Source organism: Mytilus trossulus, chromosome 7, assembly GCF_036588685.1.
Source record: "Mytilus trossulus isolate FHL-02 chromosome 7, PNRI_Mtr1.1.1.hap1, whole genome shotgun sequence".
Taxonomy (NCBI): domain Eukaryota; kingdom Metazoa; phylum Mollusca; class Bivalvia; order Mytilida; family Mytilidae; genus Mytilus; species Mytilus trossulus.
Window position 1 is genome coordinate 41,186,644 of NC_086379.1, and position 27,133 is coordinate 41,213,776.

The 27,133-nt window shown below is 31.6% G+C and overlaps 1 protein-coding gene across 1 annotated transcript; it reads left to right on the top strand.

Annotated features, from left to right (window-relative positions):
* Positions 1–1,784: 1,784 nt before the first annotated feature.
* LOC134725085 (inhibitor of nuclear factor kappa-B kinase subunit alpha-like) lies at positions 1,785–26,911 on the top strand. The gene is made up of 19 exons (XM_063588606.1): positions 1,785–1,900; positions 7,577–7,674; positions 8,625–8,837; positions 9,325–9,483; positions 10,181–10,270; positions 11,076–11,200; positions 11,806–11,913; positions 12,658–12,787; positions 14,020–14,220; positions 14,945–15,079; positions 15,625–15,716; positions 16,016–16,117; positions 21,066–21,183; positions 22,162–22,274; positions 22,524–22,573; positions 23,396–23,498; positions 23,649–23,793; positions 24,653–24,795; positions 26,032–26,911. The coding sequence occupies exons 2-19, from the start codon at positions 7,579–7,581 to the stop codon at positions 26,123–26,125; spliced, it is 2,217 nt and encodes a 738-aa protein (XP_063444676.1). The 5' UTR covers positions 1,785–1,900; positions 7,577–7,578; the 3' UTR covers positions 26,126–26,911.
* Positions 26,912–27,133: the final 222 nt, after the last annotated feature.

A 27,133-nucleotide genomic window follows, 5' to 3' on the forward strand; every position in this document is an offset into this window, starting at 1 on the left:
CAAAGGATTACACATGACCAAGGAAAGTAAAAACGAACGCTACATTTGTTTCTTACTTCAACCTGATTAAACGAAGTATTTTTTTCTGCGTTTGTAAAAAGTCTGTTTACCAAAAACATGTGCATGCATTATTGAAAGTTCAAACAGGATCAGTAAGGGGACGACCATTTGATATTCTTGCAATGTATTGAAAATAAATAACTCAGCAGGTCTATAGCTTCTTGGGCCTTCAGGGTCCCAAAACCCTCCAAATTTTTTTTTTTGTCTGAGGTTATGAATAAAATCTTTAATCTTAAATTTTCTGCAGGGGATAATGATTAATTTTGATGCCGTGGTACACAATAACTTGATTATACATGTATTATTCGTAATTAACAAATATTTTAAAAATTGTTCGTATGTTTTCGAATATTGAAAAATATAGTTGTGAAAATGAATAATCAGTCCCTTGCTTTAATGAAAATGAAAAATCTTGCTTCAATGGTGCAGAAAATGAATAATCTGTCCCCTAAATTTAAAAAAATAAATAACCGATAAAAAACCAAATCCTCCTGCCTCCCCCCCCCCCCCCCCCCCCCCCCAGAATATCAAATGGTCTTTTATTTCGATATATCAATAACTTGAAATTTATCAGGATTTGCCTGCATCTTAAAATTTCTTTGAAACAATCAATCAGCACTTGAGACTAAGATTCTAATGTAGTCATAATCAGCTAGGACTGTTAAAAGACAGAGTAGTGTCATCAGCATAACTATAAAGTACTATGTTTAACAAATTAAAAAAATATCATTTATGAAGACATTAAAAAAGGGGCCCCGATAAAGAACCTTGACCCCTTTCGGATGGCAGCCATGCTACTCAGAACACTGTTTACTTTAATATGCTATTTCTGTCAGAAAGATATTATTATAAAAAAGATACAGAATGCTGAAAAGCACGTTTTTCTTATGTCACCTTTCGTTTCGTAGAGCACGTTTGACAATACACCGTGATTGTGCCAGTCCTTGTTAAGACAGATGACAATACAACACTATTGTTAATGTTTGTGTCATTTTGGTCTTTTGCGGATAGTTGTCTCATTGGCAATCATACCACATCTTCTTTTTTACACACTATGTCTATACACCAATAGGCTACCATTTACCTTGCAAAATTTCCAACAGACTCTTATTTTAGAGGTTGGAAATAATTGCTTCGTCCAGAATATTGAATGTTTCAAAGTTATTCACACTGTGACAGTTTATTTTAGAAAATATTCTTTAGGACTTTTATACATTTTTAAATTCTTTAATTTGCTCTTACTCTCGTTCACACAATACAGTTACAATAACAATAGTTTATATAAATATACTTCAATGAGGGTATACATACGATCAATGTACACCGAAGCTAACTTCAATATAAAAAAGAAGGTGTGGTATTATTGCCAATAAGACAACTTTCAACAAAAAAAGAGACCAAATGACCGTGACAGAATTAACTGTACCACCTTCGCCATTGAGCAAAGTCCATACCACATAGTCATCTACAAAAGACTCCGAAAAAAATGTAAAACAATTTAAACGAGAAAACTAACGCCGACCTAATTTTATTTTCTTCTTAGTATGCGGGATAGGGTATTTCTCCAAGGATTTGTATAGTCATAGCAGAGACATAAATACACATGCTATGACTATACAAATCCTTGGAGATATGTATCATTTACCCAACCGCATGTGGAAACGAGAAAAACTAGGTCAAGTTGGTCAAAGTTTGGTATATTAAAATACCGGAAATGAACAATTCCTTTACCGTACTTTTACCAAATTTACAATCGCCAATGGCAGGAAGTAAAAATTTCCAAGAATGTGATGGTGAAATGAAACAAGCAATATTTCTTTCAACAATGAATTTACTACAGGTTTTAATTTACAAAACAACACATAATATTCGAACTTTTATCAGCTTAATTGAATCCTAACAAAATTCACGTCGTCCTTATTATTTTTGAGGTGACATAATACATTTCACGTAAAATATTTTTGTTTACAATTATTTAATTTTCTAGCTCATCACTAATGACACTATTATACTAAACAATCGTCCCTATGTTATTATCTTAAGACTTGCACACCAGTCTGGTACAATCTGAAGGGGTCTGGTATTGGTCTACGGATAGTTTGAGTCACAGGGACTGTCTGTCAATCTACAAATGTATACTTGACTTAGGTGGTATCAGGTCCGTTCGCGCCCAATACACTTTCAAACCTGGCACGTTCGCAAAAGATAACTGTTTTTAACAGCTTGGTCTCTTTGATCTGAAACAATGAAACAATAAAATATAGCAATACACTATTATAACCAAAACATGATAAAATTTATTCAACACACAAAAAAAAAAAACGTAGTCAGAATCTCACTTTATTTTGAAACAAGTCAATGATTGAAACAAAGTTATAGCGATACACTTACCAAAACATGATTAAGAGTTATTCAACACAAAATGAAACGTTGACAGAATCTCACTTTATTTAGAAAAGATTGTTATTTTTTTTAACAATACACTATCCAGAACTTAAATAAGATTTATTCAACAAAAAAAAAAAATGCTGTCTCACTTTATAATGAGACAATGACAACAAATATACTTATAGGAATACACTTGCCAAAACTTGATTACAAAGTTATTAAACACAAAACCAATAAAAATTTGACGTGAACATGAAGGGTGTGAACGGACTTTGGGTGCGAACATGTAGGGTGCGAAAGAGATTGGGGGCGAACATGAATGGGCGCGAACAGACCCGAATTCAACTTATCAACATGATCAATTTTTAAATTTTCAGTCCCTTTGGAAGACTTTAACAATTACCATGATTATGTTACATAAGTATTGTCCCCCATGAAATATTGTCTTTCGGACAAAATTTCATATAGAATATTGTCCACTGACAGTATTTCATAATAAAATATATTGTCTAATAGTAATATGAAATAGTGTCCTTGTCCAGAAAATTTCATATAGAATATTGTCCACTGACAGTATTTCATAATAAAATGTTGTGTAATAGTTATATGAAATAGTGTCCTTGTCCATGAAATTTTGTCACCTCCTTCTAGACAATATTTCACTATGAAATTCTGTTCATGACAATACATACTACATTGTGAAATACTGGCTTTGAAAATACTTTCAAATTATTACGCAACTAGAAATAGTACATAAGCATGCAGCATGCACATTTTAGATTTATAACTGAAATTGTTTTGAATAGCAAGGAGTTTATATTATTACTAATAGTGAGTTTCAAATTTGCATATAGATACATTACAAATGGTTTACATGTATTATAGATTAAAGAATTGTCTAACGTATGTTTCATAAGTAATGAACTGACAATCACTTATTTTGTAAATATATACACAGGCACATGTCGCAGGAAAAAAATCCTATATAACTTCTCTAACATGAATATATGTTGATAACCTCCCCTTCATGAGACAAAAATCCATGACAAAGAAATCTGTCTATGAAATATTGTCTCAATACCCTCAAAATACATTGTATAACCAAAATATAACCTGCCTTTAATAGGACATAATTTCATGGTATTTATCTGTGAAATATTGCCTCAATTCACACATAATATAACCAAAATATAACCTGCCTTTAATAGGACATAATTTCATGGTATTTACATGTACATGTATCTGTGAAATATTGTCTCAATACCCACAAAATATAACCAAAATATAACCTGCCTTTAATAGGATATAATTTCATGGTATTTATCTGTGAAATATTACCTCAATTCACACAAAATATAATCTCCCTTTAAGAAGACAAAATTCCATAACATTCATCTGTGAAATATTATCTTTATACAAACCAAATTTCGCTATGAAAATTTGTCCTTCTCTGGACATTTTTCCATAGACGAGGACAATATTTCATGCTACATAGTTATGAAATATTGTCTTGTGGTACAATATTTCATAGGACAATATTTTGCTTTACAATTACATATGTACAAGTATGATTCCATTTGTATTTCATTGTTGCTATGGCAAAACCAGATTATGCTTGATATCACCAACATCACAGACACAGGAGACTCCACTGTAGATGTACAAATGTTCTGCCAATAATTGCAAATTTTATTAATTCTTTTATTACCAAATGTATTACATGATTTTTTTGGTGGGAACTTTTTTTTAACCAAACTTTTCCAGCTAAACATTTCATGACTGAAACAATGCCCATGTGATAATTTTCATAGTAAATGTGTAGGCTTGTCTATTTAGTTTTGTACATTGATCTGTTGAACATGCTGAATTTCATTCTGTGGCTTCTCCATTAACAGACTTAAGTCTTTATGATACACTTTTGAATCCACAGGCCATACACTCATTTTACTCATTTTTTTAGCTCACCTGGCCCGAAGGGCCAAGTGAGCTTTTCTCATCACTTGGCGTCAAATGCAGTTTTTGGCTTATAAAAATAGAACATAGGGGTAAAATGCAGTTTTTGGCTTATAACTCAAAAACCAAAGCATTAGGAGCAAATCTGACATGGGGTAAATATGTTTATCAGGTCAAGATCTATCTGCCCTGAAATTTTCAGATGAATCGGTCAATCGGTTGTTGGGTTGCTGCCCCTGAATTGGTAAATTTGAAGAAATTTTGCTGTTTTTGGTAAGTAAGATCTACAAATAAGTCAACATGACCAAAATGGTCAGTTGACCCGTTTAGGAGTTATTGTCCTTTATAGTCAATTTTTAACCATTTTTCGTTAATTAAAGTTATCTTTTACAAAAATCTTCTCCTCTGAAACTACTTGGCCAAATTAATCCAAACTTGGCCACAATCATCTTTGGGGTATCTAGTTTAAAAAATGTGTGGCGTGACCTGGTCAACCAACCAAGATGGCCGCCACGGCTAAAAATAGAACAAAGGGGTAAAATGCAGTTTTTGGCTTATAACTCAAAAACCAAAGCATTTTGAGGAAATCTGACATGGGATAAAAATGTTTATCAGGTCAAGATCTATCTGCCCTAAAATTTTCAGATGAATCGGTCAATCGGTTGTTGGGTTGCTGCCCCTGAATTGGTAAATTTGAAGAAATTTTGCTGTTTTTGGTTATTATCTTGAATATTATTATAGTTAGAGATAAACTGTAAACAGCAATAATGTTCAGCAAAGTAAGATCTACAAATAAGTCAACATGACCAAAATGGTCATTTGACCCGTTTAGGAGTTATTGCCCTTTATAGTCAATTTTTAACCATTTTTCGTTAATTAAAGTAATCTTTTACAAAAATCTTCTCCTCTGAAACTACTTGGCAAAATAAATCCAAACTGGGCCACAATCATCTTTGGGGTATCTAGTTTAAAAAATGTGTGGCGTGACCTGGACAACCAACCAAGATGGCCGCCACGTCTAAAAATAGAACAGAGGGGTAAAATGCAGTTTTTGGCTTATAACTCAAAAACCAAAGCATTAGGAGCAAATCTGACATGGGGTAAAAATGTTTATCAGGTCAAGATCTATCTGCCCTGAAATTTTCAGATGAATCGGTCAATCGGTTGTTGGGTTGCTGCCCCTGAATTGGTAAATTTGAAGAAATTTTGCTGTTTTTGGTTATTATCTTGAATATTATTATAGTTAGAGATAAACTGTAAACAGCAATAATGTTCAGCAAAGTAAGATCTACAAATAAGTCAACATGACCAAAATGGTCAGTTGACCCGTTTAGGAGTTATTGCCCTTTATAGTCAATTTTTAACCATTTTTCGTTAATTAAAGTAATCTTTTACAAAAATCTTCTCCTCTGAAACTACTTGGCAAAATAAATCCAAACTGGGCCACAATCATCTTTGGGGTATCTAGTTTAAAAAATGTGTGGCGTGACCTGGTCAACCAACCAAGATGGCCGCCACGGCTAAAAATAGAACAGAGGGGTAAAATGCAGTTTTTGGCTTATAACTCAAAAACCAAAGCATTTTGAGGAAATCTGACTTGGGATAAAAATGTTTATCAGGTCAAGATCTATCTGCCCTGAAATTTTCAGATGAATCGGTCAATCAGTTGTTGGGTTGCTGCCCCTGAATTGGTAATTTTGGGGAAATTTTGCTGTTTTTGGTTATTATCTTGAATATTATTATAGATAGAGATAAACTGTAAACAGCAATAATGTTCAGCAAAGTAAGATCTACAAATAAGTCAACATGACCAAAATGGTCAGTTGACCCATTTAGGAGTTATTGCCCTTTATAGTCAATTTTTAACCATTTTTCGTAAATAAAAGTAATCCTTTACAAAAATCTCCTCCTCTGAAACTACTGGGCCAAATTAATCCAAACTTGGCCACAATCATCTTTGGGGTATCTAGTTTAATAAATGTGTGGCGTGACCTGGTCAACTAACCAAGATGACCGCCACCGCTAAAAATAGAACATAGGGGTAAAATGCAGTTTTTGACTTATAACTCAAAAACCAAAGCATTTTGAGGAAATCTGACATGGGATAAAAATGTTTATCAGGTCAAGATCTATCTGCCCTGAAATTTTCAGCTGAATCGGTCAATCGGTTGTTGGGTTGCTGCCCCTGAATTGGTAATTTTGAGGAAATTTTGCTGTTTTTGGTTATTATCTTGAATATTATTATAGATAGAGATAAATTGTAAACAGCAATAATGTTCAGCAAAGTAAGATCTACAAATAAGTCAACATGACCAAAATGGTCATTTGACCCCTTTAGGAGTTATTGCCCTTTATAGTCAATCTTTAACCATTTTTCATAAATCTAAGTAATCTTTTACAAAATCTCCACTGAAACTACTAGGCCACAATCATCTTTGGGGTATCTAGTTTGAAAAATGTGTCCGATGACCTGGCCATTCAACCAAGATGGCCGCCACGGCTAAAAATAGAACATAGGTGTAAAATGCAGTTTTTTGCTTATAACTATGAAACCAAAGCATCTAGAGCAAATCTGACAAGAAGTTAAATTGTTAATCAAGTCAATATCTATCTGCCCTGAATTTTTCAGATGAATTGGACAACTGGTTGTTGGGTTGCTGCCCTCCAATTGGTAATTTTTAAAGAAATTTTGCCGTTTTTGGTTATCTTGAATACTATTATAGATAGCGATAAACTGTAAACAGCAATAATGTTCAGCAAAGTAAGATCTACAAATAAGTCAACATGACCTAAATGGTCAATTGACCCCTTAAGGAGTTATTGCCCTTTATAGTCAATTTTTAACAATTTTCATTAATTTGGTAAATTTATGTAAATTTTTACCAAATATAGTTCTCTGTTACTAATGGGCAAAGTTCATGATAGATATAATTGTAAGAAGCAAAATCGTTCAGTAAAGTAAGAACTTCAAACACATCACCATCACCAAAATACAATTTTGTCATGAATCCATTTGTGTCCTTTGTTTAATATGCACATAGACCAAGGTGAGCGACACAGGCTCTTTAGAGCCTCTAGTTTAAATTTGGATAGTTTGTGTAAACCTTAAGAAGAAATTCTAAAGGCCCAAATAAGCAATTTTATAACATGCAAACAAAACGATTTTTTTCCACAGGTATGAGTGCCACTTTAGGTGGTGAAAAGGGAGGATGGAAGGAAGAGAGACTGTTGGGGTCTGGAGGTTTTGGAGCTGTACATCTGTGGAAGGATAAGGTAATTTATGACAGATCTGGTCACCAGCTGGCAACTAACAAAAAGTATGCAGGTTTCCCCCACAAAAGGTGTTATCCTGACCCTTTAAAACTTTATTTTTCCTGACCTTAACCTCAAAACAGACATTTAAAATTTACAGGAATGCAAAGGGTATTTTAAAAGCTCATACTATATCTGACATACATACTGATTCAAACAATATAGAACATAGAATAGATTAAAATACTTATTACAATATAAGTGAAGCAGTTGGTCTTCTTGCTCTTAAAATCCCCCATGCAGATTTAAAAAAAACGGCAGGTACTGTAAGGATTGCACAGCATTTTTGGGCCACTCCTTATAAAATCAACCTGTAATATTTTTGAACATCATCATGATCATTCAACAATTTTGTAGATAAGACTGACAGGTGTTTATGTATTATGTATATGTATGTTTCTATATATAAACGAGTCTAAATTGAAAACTACGTTCAAACCTATGATTGCGTTGGATATATATACATGTAAAGTAGCAGTTTGTTGACATTTTGTCAAACTTGATAGCATGCACTATGTTCACAAAATTTAACACAAAGAGGTCAGGTATAGTGAAAAACATGCCAGTGAAATATGAGTAAAAAAAAATAGAAAATCAAACTGCATGAGTAACAACCTGACAACATGAACAAGTGTATCTTGAAACATAAAGACAATTGTTTTAATGATTCAACCTTAAAAAAAAACATCATTTTCATAATGCAAAGTTAATTATTGATTAAATAATTGATATTCGTTTTTACGACTTGAATGATGAGGTTATAAGTTATAGTTGACTGGCCAAAGCATTATTATTGCATATAGATTACAACTACAGAGGACATCTTTTTTAGAAATAATAATTTAATACTTTAATTATTTTTCATAGCAATAATATAAATTAATATTCTTTCTTTCTTTTTTTTTAATCAGAATGGAGAATATATAGCACTGAAAAGATGTAGGGTCCAGAATGAGATGACAGCTCGTCACCGACAAAGATGGGCCCTGGAAGTAAATATCATGAAAAAGTTGGTCCATCCAAATGTGATAGGTGCTAGAGATGTACCCCCTGAGTTAGATGTTGGTCCAGAAGATCTTCCGTTACTGGCCATGGAGTACTGCTCTGGTGGAGATTTGAGAAAGGTTTGATCATTTGTAATTCTGTGTAATTTGTATATAAGTGAAAGTTTAAAAGGCTTTGCAAATTTATAAGCCGTTTCATATTTTTGATTGCACTTATTTCACATATAGTTGAAGAATTTTGGTTAATATAATTCTTTGTTTTATTGTATCAATTTCAGAATTCATTGATGTTTTTTTTCAAACTTTTAAAATTTTCTAGTTTCATGGAGCATTAGAAGTGAGGGTAATATGAATGATTATTAGTTTATAAATTTATACCATATCAACATGTTCTAGGGCTAAATATATTTGAAATGACACATACTAGAAGTTAGTAGTTCCTCCTGCTCAAAAGAAAACATTGAAAATAATGTATAGAGGAATTGTATACTATTTTATAAGCATCTTACTTAAAGCAATAAGAAACTAGCTTTATAAATTCATTTAGAGATCAAACCTTTGAACAGAACACAAATAAAATCAGTATAATTATTTATTTTTTTTACAGATTTTAAATAAGCCAGAGAGTTGTTGTGGCCTTAAAGAGTATGAAGTGAGGTGTTTAGTAAAGGATATCGCCTCAGCAGTGGAATATTTACATAGTAAACGTATCATACACAGAGATCTGAAACCAGAAAATATTGTTCTACAACCTTCAGAAGATAGGGTACTTATTACAAAGGCTTCAAATAAATCTATAAAGTCATTGGTGATTTTACAAAGCTACAATACATGTCTAAATAAAATTTTGTCAAAGACAAAATGCTAATATTACTGCATTCAAAGCTACATTTAAAAAAAATCTTTTGTTCAGGACCCAAATTTGTGTAAAGACATGAGGAGCACTATAATTAGAATGGTAGAAGTCTAACTATTCATTTGCTTTAACATGACCATACCGTACTATTTTGTCACATGACAAATTGTTGCATGACACATACATGTACCGGTTGTTCATGTAGTTGAAGCTGTTGTGTGAATATAAGTTCATCCAAGATAAGAATACTTATAAAAATGCAAGTACTTGAAGAAAAATAATTGCTAAAATTTCAAAATCAAAATGATTTTTGTTGCTTAAACATACATAAGATTTGAAAAATTCATTTTTATTTCACAGTTTATAAACAGCTATGCCTTCTTTATTGAACCCATTAAAATTTTACGCACATTAATTATTTCAGGCTGAATGGCAGTTTATGGAAAATTGGCCATCTACTCAACTATATGGAGGTCAGCTTTGATTCTGTCCTGTTCCTAGTCAATAAAATGCCATAAAGCCATTTAATAGTCTTAAAATTTTCTTTCATAAATTTATAACATTCACAAGCTTCAAGCATTCTTAACAATTAATTATTCCTTTTCAGATAATATACAAACTGATAGATTTAGGATATGCCAAAGAACTGGACCAGGGTAGTGTCTGTACCTCATTTGTGGGCACATTGCAATATTTAGTAAGTAAAAACTTGATATCTTTATATTTTATATTATTATTATTTTTTTTAAATGGATATTCATTTGCACCCTATGCAACACATGGCGCTAACGGCAGTTGTAAGTTGTAAGTAAAAATTGATATCATGTAAGCAGATTTAATTGATGTCTGTACTGTTTCAATGTATTGATTATATCTGCTGTATAATGCCAATAATTTTCAAAGTTATTTTTTAATACAGCTTCTTGTCTGACTTGTCATAAAAAGAAGAAAACACATTTTAAAGAAGGTTCCATGTAATTAGATAGCTGAAATTAATGAGTTGTACATGTAATATTATTTTAAAACACCAAACTAATTGTAAATTTTATTTTGTATTTGAATATTGGATAGGAAGGACTGTACTTTTTTTTCTGTCTATTCAAAATAACCTCAAAATGTAGTACACACTTTAAATACATGTAGCAAGCTACATGGGTTATTTGGTGTTCTGTCAGAATCTATTATTCTACTGTAATGCAATAACTGAATGAAATTACAATATCAAGTATATCTAACATAAAAGTGTACTTATATTTCAATAAAAGATAAAGTTTTTTATATAGATTTGACTGTTGATTTTTTTGTTTAAATGGTTTACGCTCGTTACTTTTAGGGCTCTTTGTAGCCATAATAGCTTGAGGTTTGATGTGAGCTAAGGCTCTGTGTTGAAGACCCTTTTTTGATCTTTAATGGTTTACTTTTACAAAGTGTTACTTGGGTGAAGAATTATCTCATTGGTGTTCATTCCACATCTTCATATATCTATAATTAATATTTTGCAGGCTCCAGAATTATTTGCTAGTCAGAAGTACACATGTACAGTGGATTACTGGTCATTTGGTACCGTTGTGTTTGAATGTATAACTGGTGTTCGACCATTTTTGCCACAATCACCACCTGTTCAATGGTATGAAATGAAATTGAATATTATTTAAAATTTATGTTTTTTCTGTAGCTTTGAGACATGCAAAAAATTCTATAAAGAATATGAATAAAAAAAAACTTATTATTAATACAGATACCGGGTAATTATTAATTGTGAAAAATGTTTTCCTTAATAAATTTAAGCATACTTTGCAAAGGTTTTGCAATTGTATTAAGGTGGTACATAACACTACAGGGAGATAACTCTGTAAACATCAGCTTAAACTTTTATGTTCTTTTGTTCAGGAAATATTAAGCTTCTCAATGATCAGAATTGGTGTTGGTTTAACTGCTAATTGTCCAAGGAAAATTTTCTGATAAATGTGTGGTTCAAGTTTTTTGAAATTTTATATTTTTGTCATATGGTCAAAGTAAACATTTTGTAAAAAAATTATGAAAATGAATCAAGCCAAAATACATTTAGTGAAGGTGTTTAGTATCACCTTAAACGTAGTTTATTGAGTGGAAAAATCTGAAAATGCATATAATAGGAAGAAATCATTTTTAATTTCTGCTGTCAAAAAAGTCCCTAGTTTTATCAGGACATATATTCAATGACTATATAATGCTATGGCTTTGATATTACAGGCATAGAGAAGTGTGTAAGAAATCTCCAGATGACATTTGTGCTTACCATGACTCTAATGGAGAAGTCAGATTTTCTAAAACATTGTTCCAACCAAATTATCTTTGTAGGTAGGTATTCAAAGATCTCTGAATCTGCAAAACTATTCTTTGTATATTTGAATATAGTTAAGAATATCAATTTTAAGAATGGATTAATTTTTGATTGATTTAAATTCTATAAATTCAGAAATTACTGTGTGCTTTTATTGGTTCATTCCCTCTAATCCCACTTTTTATAAATCTGGTAAGAAAAGGTAAAATTTCATGTGGGAATAGGAGGAAAACTTGTGCAAACAAAGGATTAAACTGTACAAACATTTTTAATCAACTGTTAATTGACCAGTGATTTTTTTATTAGAACATGTAATAAGTTATTTTTCTGTATAAATTCTGAATCTGTCCAGATAATCACAAATTGCTACAGTCAGTAAGCATTCTGTGGAAGAGTTTAACACATAAATTAAAACATTTTTAAAGGCAGTAAATGATTTTATAAATGACATTTGGTTTCATCCGTTACATTTTGAATTCAAATATGAATTAATAGATTCCTAAACACAGGCTTAGGTTCTAACTCTGATTAAAGGAATGTGTATGTAACTTCAGCTTTTATCCCTTTTGGAACCTTTTGACTCTCCATGTAATTATACAGCTTTGCCTTCTGTGAAATTGTATTAAGGGTTAGTCTAAAAGAAGCAATTCATATACAATACATGAATATTAAAGATAATATTTTTTTTATGCAATAAAGTCTATATAATTGCATAATTAAACATTGATAATATATTTGTATGAATAATTTCTATTTTCTAGAACATTGCAAGCCTATTTTGAGAAGTGGCTACGTATGATTTTGCGATGGGACCCTAAATCTAGAGGACATGGCTTGGTGGACAACAGACCTAAGTGTTTTACATTCCTAGATACTATTCTGAATATGAAGGTGATTATTTTATACAATATATCAGACATTTTTACATAAAAGTATTGTTATTTCCACATTATAAACCTTTGAAAATGTCTAAAAACAGATAGTTTTATGTGGTTCTAATAGATACAAAAATATAAAAATATTAAGAAGATGTGGTATGACTGTCAGTAAGACAACCCTTCACAAGAGACCATATGACACAGAAATTAACAACTATAAAAAGCATGATTATTTCAAAGTCTATAGCAGTCCAAACAACATTATTTCAGAAAGCACACAAATTTACCTCATGTTTTTCAAATTTTGATCAAGTGAATTTTATTCTAATTTTACATTTATATCATGTTGATTTCATGTGAAGTTTTTTTTGTGAACTTCCAAATTTATCTGTATATAAAGATTTGATAAATTGAGATAATAAAGGTAAATTTATAAAAATAAAAAAATTATGTACTGATACTTAAAACTTGTTTATATGTTATAATTTCGAAGCCTTTTCATAAGGTTTAATTATTGCAATTGAATGATACCTGATTCTGATCTACAAAAAAGATCAAACGAGTAGGTCCGGTAAGGCCCCTTTTTGGCCCAAAAATATAACAGTTTTACAAATTTGTTAAAATTAAACTTTTAGTTATTTATTGGACAGTTGAATGCTTCTGCTACATAAATATGGGCTGTTTTTGACAATACAATGCACATACATCGAGTTGTAGCACCATTAAGTCATGCTAAATAACTGAGATCTTCAAAATTCTATCATTTTAGTTGAATTTTAGCCGGTTTCCGTTTAAAACGAAAGTGGCCCCATTCGTGTTGATCCTTTATATTGCAATGTAAGTTGTACTTTATGATAATACATAACATATATAAAGGTTGTGGATGAACATGGATACGGCCACTTTCATTTTTGACAAAAAAACATCTGCAAAAAGACGTTTTTTGGCATATTTGAGAGATTTTTCATATTTGAGCTTCAATCGGATCGTTTTTAAAGACTTAATCAGTTAAAATCTTTCAAATAAACTAATTGAATCAAGTAAAATAGACACTTAAGTGTTTAAAAAGTGGTCAAAAGTTTTTCGTCAGATGAAACTGAAATTTGAGGCCAAAATGAGTCCTTACCGGACCTACTCCTTTACTGGAGAAGATACATGAATCTCCACAATTTTATCCTTATTGCTAAATAAGCAAAGACTTTTAACTTTGTATTAGGTTTGAAACTTTTATTTCATTATTTTCAGATGATACATATACTCAATGTAGCCACTAATTCAGAACTGCAAGTGTTATCATACCCTATCACAGAACAGACTTTAATGATTGAAATTCAGCAAATGATAGAAAAAGAGACCAGAATACCCATTGTTGAACAAGATATCCTACTTGCTAGTGGTGCTAGTCCTGATCCAAATAAAATAGCTACGCAATGTTGGAATAGTCCCGTAAGTATCATTAAGTCTAAATTATAATCCTGGTATCTTTGATAACTATTATTAAAGATAAGTATGAAATGCTATTGCATTTATTTATTATTAGACAAATTTGTAAATATGAGCTTAAAGCTCAAAGGATATTGAATAAGGGTTACAGATTTTTAAAAATGGGATGGGTGGGTGTTAACATTTTTTAGACCCAACTGCCCATGATATAAAATTTTCCTTTTACTGCAAATTCTTACATGATTCTAGAGAAAATGCAACCACCCATAATTTATTTATCTAAATGCCTCCATTCAACCATGTGTTATAACTTATAACAAATCTGGCACAGCCCTAATTTCAAATTTTAAACTAACTCCATATAATGTATTTAAAGTTCAGTATTGTATTAGCTCTGTGTTTCCCAGAATACGCTGACTTCAGACTATTTTTTGCTACAGTTTGTATGTCAGTTGAATTACTGAACTTTTGTTATATTTGATTTTCTGGCATTAAAAGATTTTGAAAACTAAACTATTATTGTTAGTGCAACACAGATTATAGAGTTGTTAATAAACTCATCAATAAATTCCAGGATTAAAGTGTTGTACTCCAAACATGAGTTTTCTTCTACATAAGGCATATCAGTGACACTTGAATAAAAAAAGGGAAATCAGCCAAATAAAGTAAGAAGTTTAAATATCATTTTAAATTATTTGTTTTAATTTTTCTTTTCTTTTTTTTACAGGGTGATGAAGATTGGGTTGTATTTTTGTTTAAGAAAGGGGAGGTAATAGAACCTGTATCTAAGAGACTTTATAAACCATTTTCACCTCGTGTTCAGGATATCGTAAAGGAGCCAACAATTATACTGACATACCAGGTGAGCAATATTTAGTCTCAGTTTCTGTTTTTATGGAAGTTATTTTTATTATCTGTCATATAAAAAAACTTGAAAAATCACATGCCTACCATGTCATTGGCAAGGAATACCAAGAAAATAGATATAGCAGAGAGAATAAAGATACCACAGGTCTATTCAAACTCATTTGTCTAAAATAAACTCCCATGGCAAAAATCGCTAACACAATGAAAAGACAAACAACAGTACACAAAACACAAAATAGAAAACTGAAAACTTGAGCAACACGAACCATTCCAAGAAAACAAAAATGAAAAAAACTATTTCTGAAATTTAAATATTGGGCATGAAACAATATTGGTATTCAGGCCTGTAGCCAGAAATTTCCTGGGGGGTTCTTTGGACTCACAAACTTGACTTTAACAGTCACAATTTGAACAGAACATTGACTTTAACAGTGCTTATTTGTTTTCAAGGGGGGGAGTTCGTCCCAACCCCCACCCCCTGGCTATGGGTATGGTATTAACGATTATTGTATTATATTAAGTTATTGTATTGTTCTGCAGGAAATGAAGAAAGCCTGGGGTGAAGCAGTGTATTATTGTTCCCAACAATTGTTAGATTATAAAAGATTAATATTAAGTCAAAGAGCTAGTATGTAAGTACCCATCAGATTATATATAGAATAGAATTAAACAGTTTAGGATATTTATATGAGTTAAAGAAGTTTTGGGGTAAAAATTAAAGAAACAGCAACCCAACAAACAAACAAAAACAAAAAAAGACCAATCTATCAATAAAATAAACAAATGATGCTTTAGGAGAGGTATCACTATATACCAATGGGGAGACAACTCCATACACCTATGTTGAATAAAATGGTAAGATTGTCTTTATATAGTTATTACTTTTATGGTATTGTTTAACATATGTTTATGGTTTTTTTTCTGATTACAGGTTAAGTTTACTGAGGACAAATTCAGAATTTGTTAAGTTGAAAAATATAATGATAAATGAATGGGAGCAGTTATTATCAAAGAAAAATTATTTCAAAGAAAGGTAACTATTTTGGCACAATGCCATATATGAAATTATTATTTTATTATTTATTATTACATAGCTTTTATATAGCGCCTATCTAATAAACATAATACTCTAAGCGCTTAACATATAAAATTGAAGGAAAATATATATCACAATGCATACAATAATAGCAATTATATATATATGAACATAAGAATAAAACAGAAATTAAATAGAATAATGATGGAAATTAAGAGCATTGACAGGGGAAATATATATCACAATGAATACCATAAAACATATTAAATATAACAGTCAATAAAAGAATAATGATGAAAATTATAAGTATTTACATTCCAGTAAAACGCAATGAAAAGATAAATAAAACTGTCTATTCAATAAAATCGTCAAAACTAAAAATTTAAATAAGTTAAAAATAAAAAAAAAAAAGATCCTATCACTTAAACTTTTTAGAATAATAATAAATTATCACATTTCTTACACATCACAGTACGCCAGTCTAAAAATATGTGTCTTCAAACCTTTTTTAAAACGAGGAAGCGATTGTTCTCTCCGTAAATGAATTGGTAGGTCATTCCACAATGTAGCTCCAGCTCGGTCGAATCGTCTTTCACCGTATGTTTTAGTGCGGACATCTCTTGGATTCGTTATGAGTCCTTCATTTTCTGACCGAAGTGTTCTAATAGGAGCGTATGGTACAATCAGTTCTTTCAAATATTTAGGTGCTTTATCGTGTAATGCCTTAAAAACGTAAAGTAAAAGTTTAAAATGTGATCGGTATTTCACAGGGAGCCAATGTAGCTGCATCAGAACAGGTGTTATAGAGTCAAACTTCCTTTTTCTTGTGATAAGTCTAGCTGCTGTGTTTTGAACGCGTTGTAGTCTTGCTATAGTGGAAGAGTTAACATTATATAGCAAAGTGTTCCCATAGTCTAATCTGGAGGTGACAAGAGAGCAGACTAGTGTCTTACACGCATTTTCGGTGATATACGATCTAATGTTTCCGATGGTTCGAATCTGGTGGTAACATGATTTTGGGACGGCTGTTACCTGCTGTTCCATACTCAAGGTCTTATCAAAGAACACTCCTAGATTCCTAACGCAGTTCACATCACTTAAAATAGTGCCATCGAAGGGTAGCTCATACTTGGATAACTGTTTGACTCGATATTTCGGAGCAAAGACGATGAGCTCTGTTTTGTCCTGATTTAGTTTCAGCATATTTGATGTCATCCAATCGCTTATCTCTGACAAACACGCTTTCAAACGGTCGGATAGATCGTCCCAATCACCTTCCGGTTTAATCACTTGATATGACTGAGTGTCGTCGGCATACGAGTGGTAAAGCATTTTATGTCGCCTGCATATTTCACCAATAGGTTTCGAGTACATGCAGTATAACTTTGGTCCTAGAACAGAGCCTTGAGGCACACCATATTGAAGACGTAGATCGTCAGATTGTTTGGTGCCAATGGCAACTCGCTGAGTTCTATCTTTCAAGCAAGACTCGATCCACGATAAGGCGCTATCAGAGACTCCGAAAGAATAGTTCAGACGTTCTAGTAAAATTTTGTGGTCAATAACATCAAATGCAGCCGAAAGATCGAGCATCAGAAGTACAACACAACTGTTTTTGTCCAGTGCAGAAACTATATCGTGGTGAACACGTAGAAGAGCTGTTTCTGTAGAATGACGAGCTCGGTATGCAGATTGCAAATTTTCGTGCAGATTATTCGATTCTATGTGGTGATCAAGCCGAGAGGAAACAACTTTTCCGAGACCTTCGACAAAAACGGAAGGTTTGACACTGGACGGTAGTTTTTTAACACTTCACGATCTAGACTAAGTTTCTTCAGCAATGGTCGAACGATAGCTTGCTTAAATGAAGATGGCACCAGTGATTCTGAAAACGAGCAAATGACAATGTTTTGCACTGCCGGAAGAAGTTCATTTGAACAAGATTTTAGTAAATAGGTAGGCATTGGATCTAGTTCACAGTGTTTTGATGGTGCAGATTGTATGATCTTCGTGAGTTCCGTAATTGTTGTTGGTTTGAATGATGATAAACGTTCACCGTTAAACTTTTCGTCTAATTTCATAATCTCGCACATAGTGATGGAGCTTTTATTAGATGCACTTAAATTTGCCCGAATAGTTTCAATCTTGTTCATGAAAAAGTGACAGAACTTGTTAGCAAGGTCTTTTTCATCTTTATGCAATGGTAGAATTGTTTCTTGCTTTTCTCCCATTATGCGTTTACTAAGGCGAAAGAGTTGTTTCTGATCGTGTTCAGCTTCTTCAACTTGGGTCGAATAGTGTTCTTTTTTACATCGAATAAGGAGTTTGTTCGCATGTTCACAAGCATCCCGATGTATCTGCTGATGAACGGTCAAATTTGTTTTCCGCATGCAGCGTTCAGTTTTACAACAATTCCTTTTAGCGTCGCAGAGTTCTTCAGTGTGCCACTCAGTATTTGGTCGAAGTGTTATTTCTTTTTAGACTATCGGTGCGTGCTTGTCAATAATCGATATCATATTCGTATTGTAAAGACTAACCAAGTTACCGACAGGTTCTGTTACATTTACAACAGACGGAATCGATTCAACAAAGTCATTTTTGATGTCGTCCAGATTGATGTCATGATATTTGCGGTAAGTCACTGTTTGGCGATATTTCGACGGTCTTGAGATTCTTAGCTGAGCGAACAGTGCCATATGGTCACCAGCGGGATTGCCTTTCTTGTCACATAAATACGGATGATGTACGACCGGCGCATTCTTTAGAATCGAACTGATTTCTCTTGTAATGATGACATCTAAGGTGTGTCCATGGATGTGAGTTGGACTATTTATATGTTGTTGAAGTCCATGATCCTCCAACGTTTCGATGAATTTACAAGCGTCACTGTTGTTCTTGTCATCTAGGTGGAAATTTAAGTCGCCAGTTATTACAATTTCTTCTGGGACTACCACAAGTTGATCAAGAAATGTGGACCATTCCTCAAAGAAAGTTGACGTCTTTAGCTTGTTTATATGTGATGGTGGTGGGCGGTAAATTACACAAAGTCGAAAACGGTGATGTTTTGAAGAAACATTGCATTCTAACAGTTCAAAGTGTGAAAAAGAATGTTTACTGGAAACAAGTTTTACTTCCAAGCTTTTGTTGAAAATGACAGCTACACCACCCCCTTTCCGACTGGTCCTTGCAACGTGATGAAGATCGTATCCGTCTGGAGTAATTTCTGAAATAATGTGTTTATCAACTGAACTGCCGAGCCATGTCTCAGTCAGTGCAAAAATGTCAACGTTGTTTGAAGTCAGAAAGTCGCAGACAGAAGTCGTTTTGTTTTTGACAGACCTTGTATTAAGCGTAACAAGTGACAAAGCGGTGTTAGAGCCATCATTCGACGAAGTTTTAATTTTTGATAGATTGGATGAGTTACATTTGTTCTCGCTTTTGGCATTTTCACGCGATCGAACTAAGGATTCGATAGCACTAAAAGTATCTGGAACATTCTTGTTGATCGCAATGTGTACAAGATTTGTCCTGTCTACGCAACTTATTCGAACAGGCACTGAAGGTCTTTGTGTTGTTGTAATAGATCGTATCGGTCGAAAAACATTCCTCCCTGCCTTTGTTCCGCGCCGAGTGCGGTGGTGTAGTTTAGCTATGGACGTACTGTATTATCTAAGATTACTGGTAGCTATAGATAGCCTATTGTTGATAAAGTTCATATTCAATGAAAGTTAAACCTCAAATTAATAATATAGTTCAATCACAGATGTAACTTTGTGGGAGCTGCCAACAAGCGCTAACCACCAGTTTATATATTACTCACATGGAAGATGGAACAAACCACGTTTGCACGGTGTTGAAAGTTGCTTGAGTAAATATCCGAACGCAGAAAATCTATATGCAGGTCATAATTTAGGACGTTCTGAGTATCGTTGTTATTTAACAGAATACCGTCTATACTAGCTAAAGTTTTATATGAAAGATGACAGACCTGTTCAATAGAATATATATATCCGTTTTAACAAAATGTTTTGTTTATATCCAGTCCATTAAATGAATTTTAAAAGTTTTTTACACTGTCGCTAACATAGCGAAGCTCTTCCGTTGCGTTCGGATAAATAATACTGATATATCAGTATGATCATTTACTTTATTCATATTGTTTATAAATATGTCAGTATTAAAAAAAGAAAACAATCAAATGAGCAGAGATACCTCTTACATAGCAGCGAAAAACAAAACTTAGAAAAAAGACATATGATGGTTTACTTAAAAAATGTTAACTTGGATGGAGAGTTGGCACTCATACCACATCTTCTTATATCAATATATAATTTAATTTTGGATGTAACACATCTTCTGATTGGCTGACTTTATTTTGTTATCAGCCCACAGACATAATTTAGTCATGTAACTGTGACATCATCATCGTTTTTTCATTGTTTCTACGGTTTAAAATAGAATTTAGAATTAAATTATAAGAAATGACTGTAATATTTTTCTGTCTATTTGAAATAACCTAAAAAATGTGATGCAAACTGTTAAATAACCCGCTACACACTTTATTTAGTGTGCCCCACATTTTTTATGTTATTTCTTCATAGACAGAAAAAAATTTAATACAGTCATTCCTTAAATAACATAAAAAGACATACAAATTAAACATTCACAATAAAGACAGAGAGAATAACCAGAATATTTTGTATGTTCCTACATCTAAAATTTCTGTACAGAAACATGATTCTTTCCTTACTTTTTTTTTGTACATCTAATTGCTATTTGTCAGCCAATAGATTCCAGTTAAATTTTGAAGTCACAAGAAACAAATGTCTGATGCCACAAAGCAAAATGTATGACATAAATGGAGAGTTTTAATTAGTTAAATTGCTTTCTGTTTCCTTTACAAGTAAATATGACAATCTTTTAACAATTTTAATTTATATTTCAGTTTAGCGTTTGATATAGATCATTATAAGTATTATGTGAGTAATGGTGGCCACCAGTCAAGTGATATGTTCCAATCATGGCTTCAGTCTGGTGAAGATATTGATAATATTCTGTCTCTAGTAAGTATACTTAAAAAATAATTCATTGGGCTTGAATATATCGTGATTTTACCATGGGTTGGCCCTTTATGACAAATATTTTACCCTGAGCAATAGCAAGGGGTAAAATATTGGCATAAAGGGACAACCTGTGGTAAAATATAGATATATTCAAGCCCCCATGAATTATTTCGATTCTAATAGGACAAATATGGCAATTCTTTTGGATCAAAGCGCTCTAGGTGGAGGCTGATATTTGCCGTTCCCATAAATAAACACACCATTCAAATCGCGTAAAAGAATGGAACAAACTGAATAAATAACATGCTTAAACTGTTTACAATTATGTATTTAGATAGTTTTGGATGAATTTAATGATAATTTACTCAAATGTCTTATATGTTTAAAAAAAAAATTTGGCTTATATCACATTTTAGCATCGTTTGTTTACGTTATCTTGTTGTGATGATTTTCGGTTTCACAAGCGTGTATTTTCCCGTAAAATGCTTATATTCTGACGTTGTTGTTTTATGATGTCGGGTAGCTCCTTCATTAAAATACATATGACGTGGGAGTACAATAGGAACAGCCCTAGCAATATATTCATATTTTACCACGGGTGTGTACTGGGGTGTGTACTCAAAGCGTTTGAAGGACGTCATGTTAGAATACACCACATACACTTTAATATGGTTATTGATGAAAGTCACAGGTCTCAGAATTTTTTTTCCTATATACCTTATTATAACTTGCATTTTAGAAAAATGTCAGGTGGTAACGAAGTTCCGTTATATGCCGCTTTAAAGGCTGTCAACCCCACTAAAACTTGTTATATTGTAAATCTAAATTGATTTATCTTTACAATGGTGTATAACATGCCTACATTTGTTGATGGAATCATCTGTAGCAATTCTACCAAAGTATGTCAATCGTAACAATTTTGTTCTCAGCTATTTATTACACTACATAATCAGAATTTGCTCTGTTTATATTTTACAGAAGGAAAAAGTGGACAGATTAGACCAGCAAGCTGCAGCCTTACAAACTAAAATAATGGAGTTAAATAAAAGTCCTTTCTCTAAAATAACTAAAAATGAAAAGCTGGAAGAATGGTAAGAAATGTATCTAGGTAAAAAGTACATGACTATGTAAAAAATATATAACAATCATAAGATAACATTGATTATTTGATGTTTTATTGTCACTGTTTGAAATAATTTACTGAATTGTCTGCTCTGTATTTCTGTTTTAAGAACTAGATTGAGAAATAAGTACAACTTTTGAATTTGAGATTGAGTATCAAAACTTTTAAGTATAAAAGGGATATAAGTTTATTACATTAGTACATTTATAAATTTTAGTGAAAGAAAATCAAGAGAATTATATCAAGAATTAAGACAAGCTGGAAAAGGTAAAAATAATTAAATATTAGTTTTAGTGAATAAATCTATTTGAAGGAGGTGAACTGATGACTCTTTTCATAAAGAATCTGAAAAGTAAAAATAGATGCACATTACAAAATAACTCTTACACAATCAATGTTAATTTTGTGATTTATTGTGGAAAAGTCCAAAAATGTGAAGTCATATTTGATTTTTTCAACTCGTATGCCAATTTTTAATATTTGATGTCACTTTCAACATCTGTTGTTAGAAATAACTGTCTGTCAATGTTTGAAATATAAAAACAAAACATAACTGGCTGTTGTCTTCCTTTGTTTTAGTGCTGTGGTATTTTTTTCTGACACTTTATATACGATGAATAGAGTATTTGATCAACAGTGACATGACCCCATTCTGTCATCTTTTGAGTCATGGAGTAATTAATTGGGAATCTTTTATGATTGAATAAAAAAGTCAAGTGTTTCAGTTTTAAGGATATTCACATCTCTTATTTAAAAAATAACAAGCTTTGAAATAATCTGTTATAAGTTATTAGAATATTAAGATATGAATATGAAACAGAAAAAGGCACAACACAATAAAAAAGAAACATTATACATGCAATATTTCAATATATTTGAAACATTTATAGAATTAAACAATTAAAAAATACTTAAAGTGTATTTACATGAGTGAAAAAAAACCATACTGGTAACCATATAAAACATAATTAAACATAATTCATAAAAGTTGGATACAATATGAAAATAATAGAAATGAGAAAAATGGAAACTGTTTTATGAAAATCTTTTATATATGTTCTAAAATATGCCTTACAAATTCTTTTTTAGTAGCAAAAGAGAATGTAAAAGACCACAAACAAATGGTACAGGTTGTAGTTAAGTGTGTGATTACAAGGGATAGCAGTCTACATGATCTTTTTACACATCTATCGTAAGTTATTCTAAACTCTTTACTTTCTTAAGTTTGTTGTACCAATTAATAGAGACGCATGTAAAATGTATTAGAATGTAGTTGTAGTAGTAGTATTAGTGAAATAAAATTTAGTAATCATGTATTGTAATCATGGAAGTAAATTTTCAGAAAAATCTGTTCCTGTAAGTGTGAACTGTCGCAGTTAGAACCAGAGATTAAACAACAAAATAGAGAACTGGCTGAGGTTAACCAAAACTTATTAAGTATACAAAAACAACGACAAGATAACATATGGAAATTACTTAATTTCACTGTAAGTATGAGTTTTATATTTTTGGCTAAAAAATACAGATTCTAATTGTCAGTCTTTTGGGTCCTCAATTAGCTATCTTCAAATCTGCCTTTTATCTGAGAGTCACTGACAAAAGGTGTGTCTGGCATACACAATTATGAATCTTTTTACTTTGATAAGAACTTGTAAATTCTATGGTATTTAGATTTTAGAAATAAATACATTATAAACAAGAGGCTGTCAGAGTGAGAACAAACCAAAATATCCTGCATCTTTATCTAAACAATGTGAAGTAAGGAAAAAAATCCTTAAAAAAAAATTTGAATATAATCTAATGAAAATGACATTTGAAAATCTGAACCCCCAAACAGTATCAAGTAAAAATTAAACATTAACACATCCCAACAAAAATAAAAAATAAACATTAACACACCCAACAAAAATAGAAACTAAACATTAACACACCCAACAAAAATAAAAACTTAACATTAACACACCCAACAAAAATAAAATATCACATAACAACTGTGACATCTCACTTCAAAACATGCATGACTTATCATGTAAAGACCTTCTATCCAATTCATATACTTATAAATAACACCATTTCAATTCAGCCGGAAATAACTCAAAATAAAAACAAATTGTATACAGAAAAATTAAAATGGTGAAATTGAACTTGACCTTCATTTAGTGACATAAAACAACATATCTAAATTTGAAAAGATTTCTTCAAGGCGTTTCATGTAAATGAACAGACACTGGCATGGCAGCCACCCGCCCCTGTCCTCTGTACATCCTCAAATCAATAGCTGATTTTCCCTCCAAATATCCAGATAAAAATAATGTAAAAATATAAATGTTAACATTATATTTGCAGTTAAAGAATAGTGTGATAGCTCGACAAGATTCAAAATCCAGTAGCTCTTCTAATGAACAGGCCAGTATGCTTATGTCTATCTGTGGTGAATCTTCAATAGAAACCAGCAAAGTTGTTGCCAGCTCCAAAGATTTGAATAAAAAGTAAGTAATATTAGCTATCCACCATAAATCAATTCTCAAAAACGATATTAATACTTTAATTCAGGAATTATTTCTAGGGTTTTATTAATGCAGATAATATGACTGGGTATTGCAATAATAACTCACAGCTGTGTGCAGATTTACCCTGAAATAGCAAAAAGATATCTTGCATTTTTGTTCATTTTTAAATGATTTATTTTTTGATGTAACACGCCTTCTGATTGGCTGACGTTATTTTGTTATCAGCCCATAGACATAATTAAGTCATGTGACTGTGACGTCATCAACTTTTTTTTTTATGGTTTTCTACGGTTTTAAATGGAATTTAGAATTAAATTATAAGAAATGACTAATATTTTTTCTGTCCATTCAAAATAACAAAAAAAATGTGGTGCTCACTGTTAAATAACCCGTTTCGCACGTTATTTAGTGTGCACCAGATTTTTTATTTTATTTCTTCATAGACAGAAAAAATATTACAGTCATTTCTTAAAAAACTTAAAAATAAATAATGCAATAATTTCAGAATTTACAGTAGTCTGTATGACCGAAATGAGATAAATATATTCATCATTGGGACATCAACCCATCAATACAATAAAATATTAAAGACTTGGCAGGATGTTTTATAATATACATTTACAAATTTAGTGGCCTTCAATCATAAAGCAAGTAAAGTTTCTTATTTCCTAAAGGCTAAATGCCATGACAACATGCTGCAATATATATCCTGTTGAACTCTTTAACATGAATATATACATGTATGGGAGAATACATTAATTCAAAATGAAACAAATGCATACACAAAATATAATAATTAGATAATAATTAGCATTCACTTAAAAGGAGATGTAGGGTTTACATCGAAGTCAGCAATAAATCAACACACAATTAAATTCATCTAGAGGTTGAGGTAAATTGTTTGTAAAATTAATTACTGTTGAATAGCGAAATATATAGGGTTCAAATATGTATGTATAAGGCCGTTAGTTTTCTCGTTTGAATTGTTTTACATTGTCTTATTGGAGCCTTTTATAGCTGACTATGCGGTATGGGCTTTGCTCATTGTTGAAGGCCGTACGGTGACCTATAGTTGTTTATGTCTGTGTCATTTTGGTCTTTTGAGGATAGTTGTGTCATTGGCAATCATACCACATCTTCTTTTTTATATGTAGTTTTAAAGCATCAACATATTTGGACATATTTTCTTATAAATGTTTGATCTTATCTTTACAGACTAGGTGATATTGTGGATCATGTTATATTAGAGCAAGAAGAACTATTTTCTATGGACTGGAACTTTTTATCTCCCAAACAGGAGAATTCTTGACAGGGAAGTGAACAAGTAGTCATATTTGCTGAACAATCATTACAATGATAATCATGTCATACTAAACTATGATTCAGTTATGTTGTATAACTAAGTGAAATTCGATGTGTCTATGAAGCCATAAAAAAATAATAGTTAGGTTTGTTTGCCCTATTAAACCCTACCTACCTAGAAATAGCTGCCTACTCAAAGCCGTTTTGTGTCCTGAGGGGTAAAAGTTTTTTTTTGATCAGATATGCATAAAAAGTTAAATAACATCTGGCACATCAATTTCTTTTTGCTGAAAAAAAAGAAAATGCCTTCCTACCTACCCAATGACTTTACCCATGGGTAGTGTTTGGGCAAACCAATTGTTTTTGGCCTGGGATCACACTTGAAAGCTTTGAGTGTTCAATGTCTGAAAAAAAATTGATTGCAAAAGTTCTTTGATGTCTTCAGAGTTATTTTGTTGGTGCTCAACATCACATTCATTACAAAAAAAAAAGATTATGACATCAGACTAATTTGATGATAAGCAAGTAAAATGCATTTTTACTTTATATTCTTTCACCAATTGTCATATTATGCTTACACCTTATTCATGGGACCATTTAGATGTCATGTGCAATAACATTCTGCAGGAAAAATAATTATCAACACCAGTACCAAAACCTCAGTCAATTTTATATAAACCATTGATCTTATGATGTGTTTTTATTATTATTATTATCAATTCTTGTAAATAATTTAATTTAAGTAAATATAAATGGACTAACTAACACTTTATTATGTAAATTTTATCAGATCTCACTTCATGTATTGTTATGTTTCATTCATGTTATATATGAAATATTTCACACTGGATGTTATGTAGTCAGAATAATAATTATTTCTCTTGTTTAAAACTTCAAATCATGAATATTTTTTTCTATTTATATATATATTAGCTAGGATGCAGTTTTTAATAAGACAGCTGTTTTAGAATAAAACTCTCTGTTAGTCTTTGAAGTCACTTTGTCTCCAAATTTC